At 52.0% G+C, this 14,464-nt stretch overlaps 1 protein-coding gene across 2 annotated transcripts in view; it reads right to left on the bottom strand.

Annotated features, from left to right (window-relative positions):
* The window catches only part of IGSF3 (immunoglobulin superfamily member 3), a 100,892-nt gene that overhangs the window by 30,936 nt on the left and 55,492 nt on the right, over positions 1-14,464 (bottom strand). Inside the window, exons 3-5 of one of the 2 annotated variants that reach the window (XM_054819675.1) lie at positions 5,090-5,500; positions 3,857-4,246; positions 1,777-2,178 (exon numbers count right to left, since the gene is read on the bottom strand). In XM_054819675.1, the coding sequence (XP_054675650.1) occupies positions 1,777-2,178; positions 3,857-4,246; positions 5,090-5,500 (1,203 nt within the window). The remainder of the gene's footprint in view (positions 1-1,776; positions 2,179-3,856; positions 4,247-5,089; positions 5,501-14,464) is intronic. The other variant, XM_054819684.1, reaches the window with a different exon arrangement.

The following is a 14,464-nucleotide window of genomic DNA, read 5'->3' as shown; positions in this document are numbered from 1 at the left end:
AGGGACATCTGGTCTCATCTGACAGCACATTTCTCTTCTGGCTATTGCTTTTGAACCACCCTGTAGATAGATTTATGGGGTTGAACATCACCTATGTTGGTTCAGCTAAGGAGTTTCTTACCTTGGCAGACTGGCAAACGATTAGACCTTAAGTTGAAATGTGAGTGTCACTAAATTTATGGCATTTTTTTTACTAGCAATTTCTGTAGCCATAAACTTCTCTTGCTCTTAGCACCTTCCATTTGAGTTTCCCAGGACACTTCAAAAACATTATGCTGAACAAAAAATATCAGATTCAGCAGCAACAAAACAATACTCAATATTTTTACCACTAAATTTTCATGAGCTACTTCATCTTTGCTAGCTATAGGAAGAGGGCCTAGGAATTTCTTAGGACTTGACAGAAAACACTCAAGAGCCAGCAATTTCTCTGGGACAAGGAGCAGGGGAGGAGGGAGAATACCTTTCCATCACATCTTCTGGAACTGCTGGGCAATTCTGAGCATCTTAAATTTTAAGAAAAGTAAAAATGATACATTTAAAAATCTCAACACTTAATCTCAACACTTCTACAAGTTGCAGAGTAAAGAGAAGGGTTGATACATGGACTTCCAGCAGGCCAAATGCTGCTGACCTGAAGAGAAAGACGCCATTGAAACCAGATGAGAATATGCCTTTAGTTCCTTACAAACTAACGTCCCTACCTGCTTTTGGAAGCTATGTGGCAAAGGTTTCTAGCTCCAGACAGAACAGCCTCTGAAAGGTCAAAAGTGAAGGGAAGGAAAGGAGGAAAAAAGCAAGATTTTAATCAGAATATGATACAACTTTGAAGTCTGGTCTCATACATCTTGCCAAAGCTTAAGATGAATACTGTGGAGAGCAAAAAAAAAATAAAAAAATTCCTATTTCGACCTTTCAATAGCGCTCCCCAATTGTTTATAGCCTGGCATTCTGCAAATCAGCAGCCTCACAGAAGCAGTCATCCCTTCTTCAGTCTCCTGCAGAGCACTGCAGGAATCAGTCCAGGACTTAATATAGTAAGGCCTGAGTGGGACCCAAGTAATTCACAGTCTATGCAAAATCCCTAATGCCCTACCTGCCCTCTTTTAAACGGATGAGGTTTCAGTGTGTTTGAAATGGAGGAGCTCTTTGGCAGAGCACAGTACCAGCTGCAACAATCCTGGCTTCTAGTTCGGCTTGGTCACGGACAACGGTGCAGTTCCTTGCCAGCAGTGCAGTGCCTCCTTGCAGAGGCAGTGAGGAGCATTCTTGACCCGCATCTTCTGCGGGCTTCTGATGCTGTCGGAGACACTTGTGATTTCTGGTGGTTGGGCAAACAGATGCCCAGTGTTTTGCTTTCCTGGTCTGGCGAGTGGAGGTAAGGTTTACCCAGGGCACGCAAGGAGGCTTCGATGTCCATGGATTGCCAAAGCAGCACCACCACACCACTGCCCACACCCCAGCTCCAACGCAGTGGGACATATCGTGGGACTGGCAGCCTCTCTCCTCAGAAGGACGCTGGAAGCACTGCCCCTCTCCTCAGCCACCCCCTGCTTTGCTCCTGCCCAGCCACCACTCAGACTTTGCCCCCACACACAACAGGGCACGTTTTGCACCAACCTACCGGCAGCTGTGGGTGGGCTGCCAGGTGCTTCCATTTTGCCAGCAAGCAAGGGTGGGAGTGCTGAGAGCAGCCCTGGTTATTTGCAGGTGACCTCCTGGGGACCGGGTGTGTGGGGAGCACGGTCCCACAGCCCCCGCGCCTTGAGTACTCACCCAGAGCAGTGATGGACACTGGGGTGCCCGCATGCCGCTCCCCAACCATCTGCCACTCCCCATCCAGCGTCCGCGTCCACTCGGCCACCCGGCACTCGTAGTGGCCCTCGTCCGCCTTGATGCTGTTGAAGATCTCCAGGGTGAAGGAGCCGGGCCGGACCTGCTCCACCTGGATGCCCCCGTAGCTGCTGCGCTCGGCGTACGAGGGGCCCGGCTGCAGGGTGCCCTCCCGATCCAGACGCACAATTTCACTGCGCCGGTTCAGCTTGTCCACCAGCTGCCAGGCAACAGAGAGGCGGCTTTGGGGCCCGAAGCCCGAGCGCACATTGCAGCCAAAACGCAGGCTCTCCCCCTCCAAGACATTGCTGGCGTTGTTGATAATCTCCAAGGAGATGCTGGTCTCTAAGGAGAAAAACGCATACACACAGGGGAGATGATACACACTTGCCACTTGTCGGTCTGCAAGAAGGACGCTGCCGGCCAGAGAGGCTTTCTACCAGGTGCAGGAAACTGCCCACGCATTTGGGTCCGGGCACGTCTTAACCTCATGCGTGACCACATCCAAAACCAGCCTGTGGGCAGCGAGCTGCTCCTGGTGACTTGCACACTCAAAGAAGGTGTAGGCCAAAGCTGGGAGAAATCTCTCTGCCTACGGCTCACAAGACATTGCTGCATCTTCTGGTCGCAGGTCCAGGATGGGATCTCAGCAAAACTTGAGGGAATTTGTGTTGCTACAACATGCACCGCATGCAACCGGCTCTGCCAAAAAAAGCTTCCAGCTCCCTGAGCTTTTCAATTCATGTCACCATCTTGCCACGTCCATTCCTACAACACCTTTTGGGAGAAGCTCTCCAAAACTCCCATCGCTAGTGATGCTAGAGGTAGCTATCAATGTTTGGTAACATCAAAAAAACCTGGTATCCTGAGCTTCCCAGAGTTGTAAGGCTTTATGCTGTTTTTTCAGAGATACTGAGTGCTGGTTACTCCTGCTGTCTTTCATCGGGAGTTATGGGCACTTAGCACCCTTGAAAAATCATCACATTTGCTCCTAGAGCTGGTGATTTATCAAATGGCAAGAATGAAATCTGCCTGAAAGGTGGCTGTGCCTTAGAAGTACTACATTTTATACACTTGTCCAGTGCAAGATTACTAGCTAGAGTAATTTTCAAAGCCAAGCAAATGAGAACAAATATTGGCAGGAGAGAAAAGAAATAGAATTTCTCTTGGAGAAATAAGGAGGGGAAAAAAAGCTAGAGGAAAGGGCTGCATTTCCGTAAAAACCTAAGAGATAGGAAACAAATGTCGCATAAAATCCTCTTGTAGCTACCCTCTGCTTGGTGAAAGCCCACCGCCAAGGTAGCCTGGGCAGCATGTGCATGGTTCATCATGCCACAGCTACCTGAGTTTCAGAGAGCAAAACAAGGAATGAGTCAGTGGATCCTCTCCTCTCACCCTGTTATTTCTGTATTTATCACATTTGTCTGACAAAGATAACAGGCATTCAGGCAAGCCTCCGGCAGGGTTGTTTTCACCAGGGTTGGTGGACACACACTGACCACAACAGAGCTCCATGCTGAAGAGCAAACCGGGGCTCGAGGAGCACATGAACCCTGTTTTTTCCCAGCACAGCTGTTTTGCAAGACAGCTGAACAACAGCCACTGAACGGCCTGCAGGAACCTAGCAGCTCTTAGGATAAATCAGGGTCAAGCCAGTCTCCCCGTTACATCTGCTGAGTACTTTAGAGCACCCAGCTCTTAAGGAGAGAGGTGTGAAGAGCAAGTCAGAGGCTGTCACACGCATCTTCAGCTCAAGGCCAAAACTGTGAGCTTGGGTCCATTACCAAGGTGGGGGCATGTTTCCCCAGCTACTAACCTGACACATATCCCTCCTTCTCTATCATTTCCTTCCCATCCAAAAAAAAAAAAAAAACCTTTCCACTTAGGATTTCAAGCCTCCACAGCATGCAAACTCTTATCGTCCCTCTTCCCCACCGCCAAAGTCTAGGCACATCACAGCCTCACCCGCTAGCTGCCCAGCAGAGCAATGGCTGCAGGAGGGGATGGGCAAGTCTCTACTTACTGAGTGGCAGGACAGTGATGGGGATGTTCTTTGGCCGCTTGCTTTCTTTGTCGATGAAGTCCCCCGTCACAGTCTTCTCCCGCTCAGTCACCCGGCAGTTGTACTTGCCACTGTCCTCAAGGCGGAGGCGGTAGATCTTCAGCACAAAAACGTTGTCACTTTCTTTGGCTACCTTGAGCTGGCCCAGAGCCTCGCGCTGGGCAAACTCATTGTTGAGCACCGGCACAGCATTGGGTCCTAGGCTTGCGATAAGGGAGCTGTTGAAGGCCCAGGAGATGGAGAAGTAGCGGTCAGGGACGTTCTGTGCCTCCAGGATGCACCGAAACTCCACTGGCTCACCCACAATGTATGTCCGCTTCTCAGTCTCCAGCCGAACACTGAACTCCTTATCTGGGGAGAGACAGACCAACTCACGTCAGCATGGCAAAGCCCATCAGGAGAGCTAGCACACCTCATGCGAGGTATTTACTTGCTACTCCCTGGACAGCCAACATCCCTCGGACACGTACATCCAAATGTGGAGGGGTTAGGGGCTTGCTTTTGCTGTGAGAGCCCAGATTAGCCATGCTGCAGGAGAGGCAGCTTGCTGCCCAGCATGCAAGAGCCGTAAGGTTTCCCCAGTCGTAACTGGGGACACCAGCATCCAGTGGCACTGTGGGATGTGACATGGAGCCTAGTCCTACTCACACCCTGCTCAGCAAGGGTCAAGAGGCGGGGCCTTTGGGGATATCAGAGAAGAAGAAAGAGCTTAGCTGGGTCTTCAGATCCTTAGCAGGAACCTGTGCTATGGGCTGGGTGAAGGATTTTGACTTGCAAATGGACCTTGTGCAATACAGAAGTGCTTGCTGAAAGTTTTAGTTTGATTTTCTGCTGTGTCACTCCTACCTCCTCACTTACCAAAATTCTCATTGCCTGTGCTAGCACCAAGTGCTGAAGATGTATGTTTTAGCTCCTGCATCAGTCCCAAATTGCTGACCACATGAGGAGACAGGGCCTGCCACCCAAGCCCTCTTGCTGCCCCGGTGTCCCCTGCTTGCTCTTCGCTGACATTTGCCCTGCCCGCAGGCAGCGCTTGGATCCTCCTTTGCCCTGCTTCACTCTGCCCAGCAGCCTCCCAAGTGGGGCACACGGCAAAGGAGGGAGCTAAGCCCCAGCCACCTAACAAGGTGCATCCCCACTGTCCGCCTCCTCCCACCGCCCAGCCGAGCAAGAAAAGGCAAAGGAGACACTGACCGGTGGCTTGCACGTTGACGATGGCACCCTGGGAACGCTTGCGGGTCATGGCATACCAGGACTTGTCCGGGTCCTGAATCCACTCTGCTGCCTCGCAGTAAAACTCTCCCTGATCTGATGGATGGAGGTTGTAAATGGTGAGCTTTGCGGTGGTCTCCCCAACTTTGTCCAAACGAACGTCCCCTGTGGCTTGCCGCTGGGCATAGGCGCTGCCGGCCCGCAGGACAAAGTCACGGCTGAGGGAGATGACCTCCACGGGCACCTCGCTGCCTCGCTGCCGGTACCAGGCAATGGAGACGTGGCTGTGCTGGACTGTGCTCTTGGACACCTCACACTTCAGCTCCAGGGAGTCGCGCTCCACTTTGTTCAGTGTCTGCGCGACCGCTGTCACTCGCAGCGAGTCGGGGATCACTGCAGGAAAAGCGATAGGGAAACAGCCTGAGAGTTAGCAATGCTGAAACGCTGAGTCTAAAGCCCAGATGCGTTAACGGAGAGCTGGGGAAGATGTTTCTTTTTATGGTTGCAATTAATCGTTAAGTATTAGCAAAGCCCTGCTACCTCAGATCTAGCCCCCAAAAAGAGGAGAATCGTCCCCAAAGCCCTTGGCTGGGAAAGACCACGACCTGCAGCATACATTTCAGTGCTGGCCCCAGCGACTGCACAGGGTTTTCCATCACACTGCAGAGCAGCACAGCTTAATACTTCCGCTTCGCATCGAGGCATTTTCACCCCACCGTGTGCCCCCCAGCATGCTTCTTGACCCCCCTCCTGCCCACACCCTTCAGCCACTCCTTCGCCCTGCACCATGGTCTTAGCCCCTCAGTCCCCCTTGAGGCCAAGCTAAACATACTTAGTTCTTTTAATCTTCCCTCATAAAAAGTCAGGAGATGCAATTCCCCTCTTCTTTGTTTATATCCTTTCACATTTTAATGACCCCCTCAGGCCCAAGGAAGGGGTTTCTGAATTCAGAGGGAAGTGGCTCCTCTGAGGGCAGCAATGCCATTGCAGCATGCCCAGCGCCTGCTCCCAGGACACAGCCACATCAAGGCACTTGGTAAGAAAATTGCTGGCTACTTTACCAGTTGATTAACCAGAGGAAAGAAAGTACAGCTGCTAAAATCAAAATAAAAAAAAATGCAGCCCCTCCCCAACCTTGCTTGATTTTAGCAAGCATCTTAATTTTAGCAAGAGGTGCTACCACCAGAAGACAGACTTTCTTAAAAATAAGTCTTTCTAGACTTTGTTGTCTCAGGAAACATCATGTGGAAAGAAGAATGCAAACCTCCCCAGCCCTGCAGACAAGGCAGTGCCACCAATCCTGCTAATGCCCATGGTTTTGCCATGTACCGGTGGAATATAATTAACATATCTCGGTTCAGTTTCATTGACAGCACTGGAAGGCTTGATGAAATTAGCTGAGCTGCTGAAAGCTGCATCTGTTTTGTTCAGGCACGGCTACAGAAAGCAATGAGCTGCAGTGAAGACAACCACTGGAATTGGCAGAAAAGTCAAAAGCAGAAGAGGGGAAAGAAAAAAACATGAGATAGAGTAAACAAGAAGGAAATCTTCCTGCGTCCAGCCTAGATGGGAGCATTCACTTTTACCACGTGTTCACTAACCAGGAAATTTACTGCCCCTGACAAGGAAAGTACCTGGTAAGGCCATTTACATGGCAGGCCATTGCCCCTGTCCCTGAAGCCACATCTCCTGCTCCCTCCCTTCCTCTCATCTTCCTTGCTTGGGCTCCCGTCCCCTGCCCGCCAGCCATAGCCTCTGGCAGGCTGCCGCCGGGAGCCCACCTCGCTTCGCCCTTCCCCTTCCCTCTGATTCCCAGCAAAGCAGCAGTGACAGAGGCAACTAACCTTGCCGGTTCACGCTGCCTGCACAATGAGATTTAAATTTCTCATTTCAAACCTTTCTGAATAATTTCCAGAGCTGTGCAGCTCCGTTCTCTTTGCCCTCCAGCCACAGGCGCTTATAACTTTTCTTACGTTATTTAAATAAATTAAACCTGATCATCAGCTTGCTGGAGTTACTTTCCTGCTGAGCTGCTTCGAAGGCAGAGCTCCCTGCTACACCAGCCTCTGCACAACAGCTTACAAAAGCGGGTATCTTTGAAGAAAGTGTGCCCGTCCTCCTTCCCCCAATTTGAGAGCCCTGTGCACCCCACCGGTTGCCTGCGTGCCCCCCCAGCCCTGCTCAGCAGCACAGACACTCTCTGGCTAAGCACAAGGCAGAGAGCAGAGAGCTGCTTACCCCAGGAGCCTGCCAGGCTCTGTGGGACAAGCCAGGTCACGCTAGAGTAGGGGACAGGCATTTGGCTTGCCGAACACGGAGCCTGCCCGCTCCCCAGGAGTAATGCCGGGAAGCCTGTCTGAAGGCTGGACCTCCAGCAAGTGCTTTGCCACGCCGTTCCCCAGGTGGGTTAGAGGCTGGCACAGGCACCATTTCGCCAGCTGGAACAGTGACTTTGTATTTCCAGGTCAGAACCTGGCTGGAGGGTTAGCATCTTTTACACCACGTGGGCAAGCTATTGCAAAATGCATTCCTGGAGAAAAATCAGGAGGCGGCGGTGTGCTGTTAAAGGCTGTAATTTAACTGCCTGACATGCTGTGCTGCATTCCTCCTGCTCTTTTGGTTAAAAAAGCCCACCAAGATCCTCCTGGTTAGAGGAATCAGTAAGACCTTTTGTGTTGTGTGCAGCCTTGAGGCCGTTGTCTTAAATCAGCCTGGCATGGACATACATTCGGTCGATGTCACCTTCCCAACCAGGAGGACCTGAGACCTGCTTGCTACATGAAAGCCCAGTTTCTCAAGGATCAGATGTCAGTAGGGACAGACAAGAGGCCTGAGCTGGCCGGGCCAGTGGGAAGCCTCTGTACTTCGCACCACCGCTCTCGTGCTTGGCCAGTGATGCACAAACAACTGTTTTAGTTACACTGCAAAACGCCTTTCGGTTACCAGGTTTGGGGAGGGGGGAAGCGAGTAGGAGAAAGGGAAAATGCTGTTCTCAAGAGGCAGCCGAACGTGGCAGCAGGTCACAGCTCATTTCAGAAGCCCAACGAGCATTTCATTCTGAGTGTTGCAGAGCTCCAAGGACTCCTGCGGCGGGGCCGCAGGTCTGCTGGTCTCACGCACCACCCCAAGGCACAGACCCCGCTGGCCTGCGCCAACAAGAGGGCTACAGGCACGGCTTAGCCCATCCAGCCAGAGCAGATCAGGTCTGGAAGTCATGGAGAGGAAAGCAAGCAGGGAACGCCACAAAGGCGTTCTCCAGGGCATGACAGCGCACGTGGGGAGGTGTGTTATCAGAAGAGAAGTTCCTCCCAAGCCAGTCACCCTGCTCATGCTTCAAGGACATCTGTTTGCATATCAGGACACAAGTAACTCTTGGCATGGTGTTCATCTGGGAGCCCTGGCTCTGCTGGCAGCCATCACACTGCTGAGCTGCCTGCACTCATCCCGCAGCCACCCACCACAGGAAGCACCAGGGTTTCTGGGAACATGCCTTAAGCTGAGCTCCGCTTGAAAGCAAGGGTAAGCTTAGATGAGAGTTGTCACTGTGTGAAGGGGAGCAGGGTCGCAGCTGAATCAGAGCTGAGATGCATGCTGCAGGACACGTCCCCTTGCCTGCGCGTTCTTACCCAGCTCCTGCCCGTTTCTCCCCTCTTTTCAATGTGCTGTGCAGACAGCCTGCCTTGCACTTCCCCCAGCGTCCAGCCTTGCCTCTTCCTTGTCCCGCAACACAAGTCCACCCCTGCAGCTGCAACACCTACCCCCAGGTGTGTCAGCAGAGCTCCCTTCTCTCCACCATCAAGGTTAGGTTTGGCAGTGGGTGGCTAGGCAGGGAGAGGAGCGACAGAAAAGCACTTGCTGGGAGCAAACCTATAGCACTACCTATAGCCATCCATCCCACAGCCAGTTTGCTAAGCCTGGCCACAGCCAACAGCATTGAGCTTCCACTTACAGCACTGAAAAAAAAGAGCAAGAAATACAGCATTTCCTATTAGTCCCCAAGCTGCAGGTTACTGCAGAGGGCACTGGAATAGGTACTCAGCAGCGGGGGCTGCTAAGCAGAGGCCGCTTGCTCAAAAGCACCCCCAAGTTTTGAGAGCTCCTGAAATATTAAATGTAAATATTACCACTAGAGGGTGTAAGGGACCCAGCTAGGGAGAGTCCCAGGGCCCTGCTGCCAGGAGGAGGAGGAGGAGGTGGAGGAGGTGAGCCCGGAGATGCTCCCCTCTCGCCAGGGCAGTGCCCACGGGCATCCCTCCTCAGGAAGCCTGCACATACAACTCCAGCCAAACCCACCTCAGATGCACACACCTCAATAACGTGCAATCAATGAGCACTCGGTGAGCTAATTAAGGCTAACTTTAGGACAAGGAACTGGCTTACAGTGTCCCAGAAAACAAGCAGGGAGCAGAGACTGGAGTTCCCAGGTCTGGACTCAGTGCACACTTCAACACACTCTCCTCCAAGCCCCAGGACCAGCTCCATTTCCAGCAGCTGCCAGCGCCATGATGAACTCTGCCTCAGGCGGATAAAGACAACCCATGAGTCTCCCTTTTCCCCAGGCTGGCTCTGGTTTGTTCTTGGGTCTCCAAAACCCCAACCACCCCCAAGGGGTAGGCTATCAAAGCTTTTATGTGCCAGACACAAACCAGAGAGCTACCAACATTTCATTTACTCCCAGGCAAGGCAGCAAACCTGCCTGAGATGCTGCTTCCTGGCTAAGTGATGCAGGAGGAGCGTCAGGCTGGGAGCGAGAAGTTCCCTAGCTTGAGCAGGTAAAACGATGCTGTGAAAATCACTTAGCACCATGGTAGCCCTACACTGTAGGCTCTTCAGGAGTAAAACAACTTACACAGGCTACCCAGCACAGTGGGACCACCTCCAGGCTACTGAAGGACAAGGAAAACCCACCAGCCTCTTCTTCCCTTGGATTTTGTTACAGCGCTTACCCTCCGATACACTTTAGAGGCACCCTATGGTGCTACCCTGTGTCCCCAGCTACCCACTTCATACTACCTGGACAGAGCTAAGCTTGCCAAGTGTCGTGTGAATATTTAGGAAGAACAAATATACGTACTCCCTACTCCTAGGGAGCTGCTTCTGGCTGAGAAATACCGCTCTAGATTTTGCAGGCAATTAGTGCAAGAGTTATGTTTCCATCTGCCCCGCGACATCTTGTTGCCCCGCAGGGATCCCAGCTCAGCACCACAAACCTCCTTCCCCAACCCCTCTGGTTGTGCGTGCAAGACAGAAACAAGCTGCTCAAGAGGAACTGCAATACCAGTGCCACCAGTCCAGAGGCGAGAGCGCTGGCAGGCACCGAACAGCACCAGGAATGGCAACGTGGGCAGAAGAGCGAGGCGCAGGGATGCAGCATTTTGTTACTACCCTCTGCAATCTGCTAACCCTCCAGCACTCACCCATGCCACCCCAGGGAAGGAGGGTCTGCCACCAGAGCCACCTTGATGCCACAGAAACAGCTGGAAGGGACCTGTCCTCTCCCAGCCACTGCAGGCTCTCAGGGAGCCACACTCCTTGTAGTCCTCCCCCACAGCGCTATTGATTTCCCTTCCTTACAGGATCCAAATACGTGTGCATGCATGTGGCAGGAGGAAAGGGGTGGTGATAAGGCAGGAAAGATATCTAGATTAGCAATGTAATCCTCTCAAGGCCTCATGCCTGGCAATTAGGTGTACATGCCGATCCATACCCGCTGCAGCACACCAGACACTGCTCTTCCTCATCAATCAAAAGTTCATGTAATGCCTTCAGCACGGAGGAAAACACGCTGCGTTATGCTGCAAAACCGATGGGCCCTCAAATGTCACCTCTGCAAGGGGACAAAACCGAGCAGATCATGCCCCTGGTAGTGTCCTTTGCTTGCCTTATTTTTAAGTCCCAACCAAAAACTCGCAGGTGGCCTGGGGCAGGCAGAGCTCTGTTCCTGTTGATGCTGCTTATAAGTTTCTCCCACTGCCCAAGGTCCTACCTGGGACCAGAATCTGAGGAGACAAACCTACCACCCCAAGATGTACTTTCACTGTGACTGAGCGTGTGAGGTCTCCGTGCAAAACCTTCCCTCTTCTCTTCCTCGCCCACCCACATATAGCAACAGGCTCCTGGTACCCACGGGGAAAACGTAAAGCAAGCATTAATCATCCAGTTGATCTGGGGATTACTTTCCTTCCATAAAACCCAACCTGCCCTGAGAAATAAGGATCATTAAAGACACATTTAAATGAAAGGCAGCTAAAAGACTGCTCATTAACTATATTAAAAAAGAAGTCATGCACTTTTCTAAGTTAGAGAATTCACTTTGAGCTCCTGAAGGGGTGAGCAGAACTTGTGCTGTGGACTAAAGAAAAGCAGTCGGAACATACTTTTAATCCTCATATAAACATTTCAGCCTTGTTTTAAATGAGAAGTTGAACTATGAAGTCACTTTCAGTTGTTACACAATCAAGAAATACAGGGTGAAGCACTGCAGTCACTTGCAATTGTATCATTGCAACATTCTGTGGTAAGAGCAGGAAAATAAAATAAAATAAAATAAAATAAAATATCCCTAGTTTGCATATGTGCAGTTTTTTAAATAGACAGTTTGTTACCGTTTCAGTTGCTGGCAGAAGGCAAGAGGGTAGCCAAAGAGTTAAGTAAGATGGCATGGCAGTTGTTTCACAGCAGTAGTAATAAATCCTCCGATTACAATAGTATCCTTGTTTGTACATTAACGACTAGCTGGAACGATTATGCTGATAGAAACGCATCTCTCAAAGCAACTGAGTTCAAGCTGCCAGTGGGAAAGGGCACAGGAAAAAAAAGTAGAAGGGGAACAGAGAATCAGACAGAAGACACAAAAATTGGAAATTAGGTCAGCTTTCTGACTCAGGGCCTGAACTTCTCCTTGCTCGCTGTGGGCTCCGTTGTTGCACAGCCAGCCTGCCCCGCACGCCCGTTTGAGGCTGCACTATGCTCCGTCCCAAGCAGTGGCAGAGGATCCTGCCCCTGCTCTACACACGCCTTGGGAGAGGAGCTTCTTAGCCAAAGCCGCACGCCCAAGCCGCACGGGACCCCGTAGCCCAAAGGTGGACCCGCAAGCCGATGCACCCACCCTGGGCACACAGGGCAGCGATGCTCTCCCACAGCTTCCCAAGCCCCACACAAACCCACAGGGGTTGGCAGTGGGTGCCCCATGGCCCCACCAGCAACCCCTTCCCTGTGTGCCGAGGGCAGGTGTGCAAGGGGAACAGACGTACACAGCCCCAGCTCCGGCTTGTCCTTGATGGAACCCAGGGGAACTACAGCTTTCCCAGCTGGTCGTGAGTGCGTCAGCTCCAGGACAAAGGACACCTGCCCTCCCTTTTCCCCCTGGGCTTTATTCTGGGGCTCCAGCCCTGCCAGCATAGTGCTGTTCAGAGTAGTTCTCAGCCTTCTCCTGCCGTGGAGTGGTGGATGCTGCTCCAAAATTGCTGGGCTCTGTCCCCTGACTGCTTCTCATGCAGTGTGGTGGGTGCCAGGAGCACGTTCACACCTGCTGCCCCTGTTTCACTACCCCCCATCGCCCCTCTGCCTCTTCAGGGACCAGGAGAAGGCAGGCTCCCACTAACAAGCTCCCTTCTCTCTCCACCCACTCCATCCAAAAACACCCCAAGGAGCATCTGGTTATTAGGACAGCTAATTTAGGTGGAGAAGTTCAAGTGACCTCATTAAAAGAAAAAAAGAGAAACCAGAAAGGGGTGGTAAAAGGACAAGGCAGCACCCAGCAGGGAGAGTCATCATTTGTTCATTAAGCAAAAATTAGCCAGAGCATCAGTGGAGCAAACCCTGATGACAGGCGGCCTGAGGGGCAGAGATGCTAGGGACGCAGAGGCGCCCAAAGAGCACGGCGAGCCGGGGGTAGAGAGCACAGGCCTCAGATCTGCCTTCATCTCCCAGCCATGGCAGGGAGAAAAACCTTTTTTGCAATTCTGATCTGCGAGGTAGATGCTCTCTGTAAGGAGGAGCGTGCAAACCAGCCTGCAAGGAAAAAAAGGCATGAGGTGATGGCAGAGATGACATCCAAAGGGATAGGGGTTTTCCCTTTCCTGCAATGGAGGCTCACTCACGCTTCGTGACAGCCTGGATGTCCCTGCTCTGTTACTCAGCATTTGACAAGATGCGGTTCCTCGGTGGGCTCTGTATTTGGGCTCTGAGGTTGCAGTGCACCCCATGGCAGCCAGCAGTCCAGGCAGACCCAGATTCAGGCACGCTGCGGCACTGCCCTGCTCCTGCAGCACTGCCCTGCTCCTGCAGCTCTGCCGAGGGTGACGCCCGCATGCTGGCCTTTGCTTGGCATGTCCCTGGCCATGGGATCTCCCCCTGCCCCAGCCGCACCGCCCAGCGACACCCAGCCGGGCAGCACAGCACCGCCGGGCACCCTCAGAGCAGCACAGCAACACCGAGCACCCTCATCTACTCCCTCTGAAACACAGCCTGCAGACCACCACGCACCACATAGACCGCTCACCTGCAGAGGCAATAACGTCCGGCAGCAAGCCAAGGTGAGTCAGCTCACAAATCCTTCCTTCTCCATCTCCCTCCCTCTTCTACAATCTCACCTTTGTGATGGTTTAGCTCTCCCGCTGATCCCGAACGCCAGCAGGGAGCTAGTACAGCTTAAGACAAGCCTAAGCCACTGCAAACAGCAGGGCAGAGCACATCAGCACACACCTCTTCCACCGAGGGTTAAGCTGATGAGTTTTACTTAACAGCACTTGTGAGCTAAGAGCAGGGATGTGGGAATTTGCTGTGGCGTAAGCCAGCACAGGGCAACCTGTGCCGCCACAGCCTTCTGGACCTGCAGGACAGCCGGAAAAAGCAAAAAAAAAACCAAACCAAAAACCCAGCAAACATGGAGCTGAGGAGCTGCTGCAACCTGGGCTCCTCTGAAGCTGTACATGCAATACCAACTTAATGTTTGAGACCTCTGAAGCTGAAGTTAAGAAATTATAGAAATGGGAAGCTTAGAAAATCCTCTTTTCTGCATTTCTTTTAAAAGCCTGATTTCATTCAACCTAGCGCACTTAGGCAGGCAATACAAACAGCTCAACAGGGAGAGAGTTGTGTAGTATCATTTCAAAGCGATCAAAACACATCTCAGGCCATATTCCCCGTGGACTATAATAATGTTTGTGGTGCTTTATAGTCAGGTGAGTCGCCCTTCCCAAAAATCAATTTTCAAGGAGGATGCTCCTCTACTTTAACTATACAAGTAAGACCAGGAACAAGACTGGAGATAAGAGTGCAAGAGCTGCTTTCAGAGATTAGTGCCCCTGCTTCAAGAGCTCGGCAGAGATCACACATGAGGTCAAGGCATGCACA

Source organism: Grus americana, chromosome 1, assembly GCF_028858705.1.
Source record: "Grus americana isolate bGruAme1 chromosome 1, bGruAme1.mat, whole genome shotgun sequence".
Lineage (NCBI taxonomy): Eukaryota > Metazoa > Chordata > Aves > Gruiformes > Gruidae > Grus > Grus americana.
The sequence above is the reverse complement of the archived record's forward strand: the minus strand, read 5'-3'. Positions and strand labels throughout refer to the sequence as shown.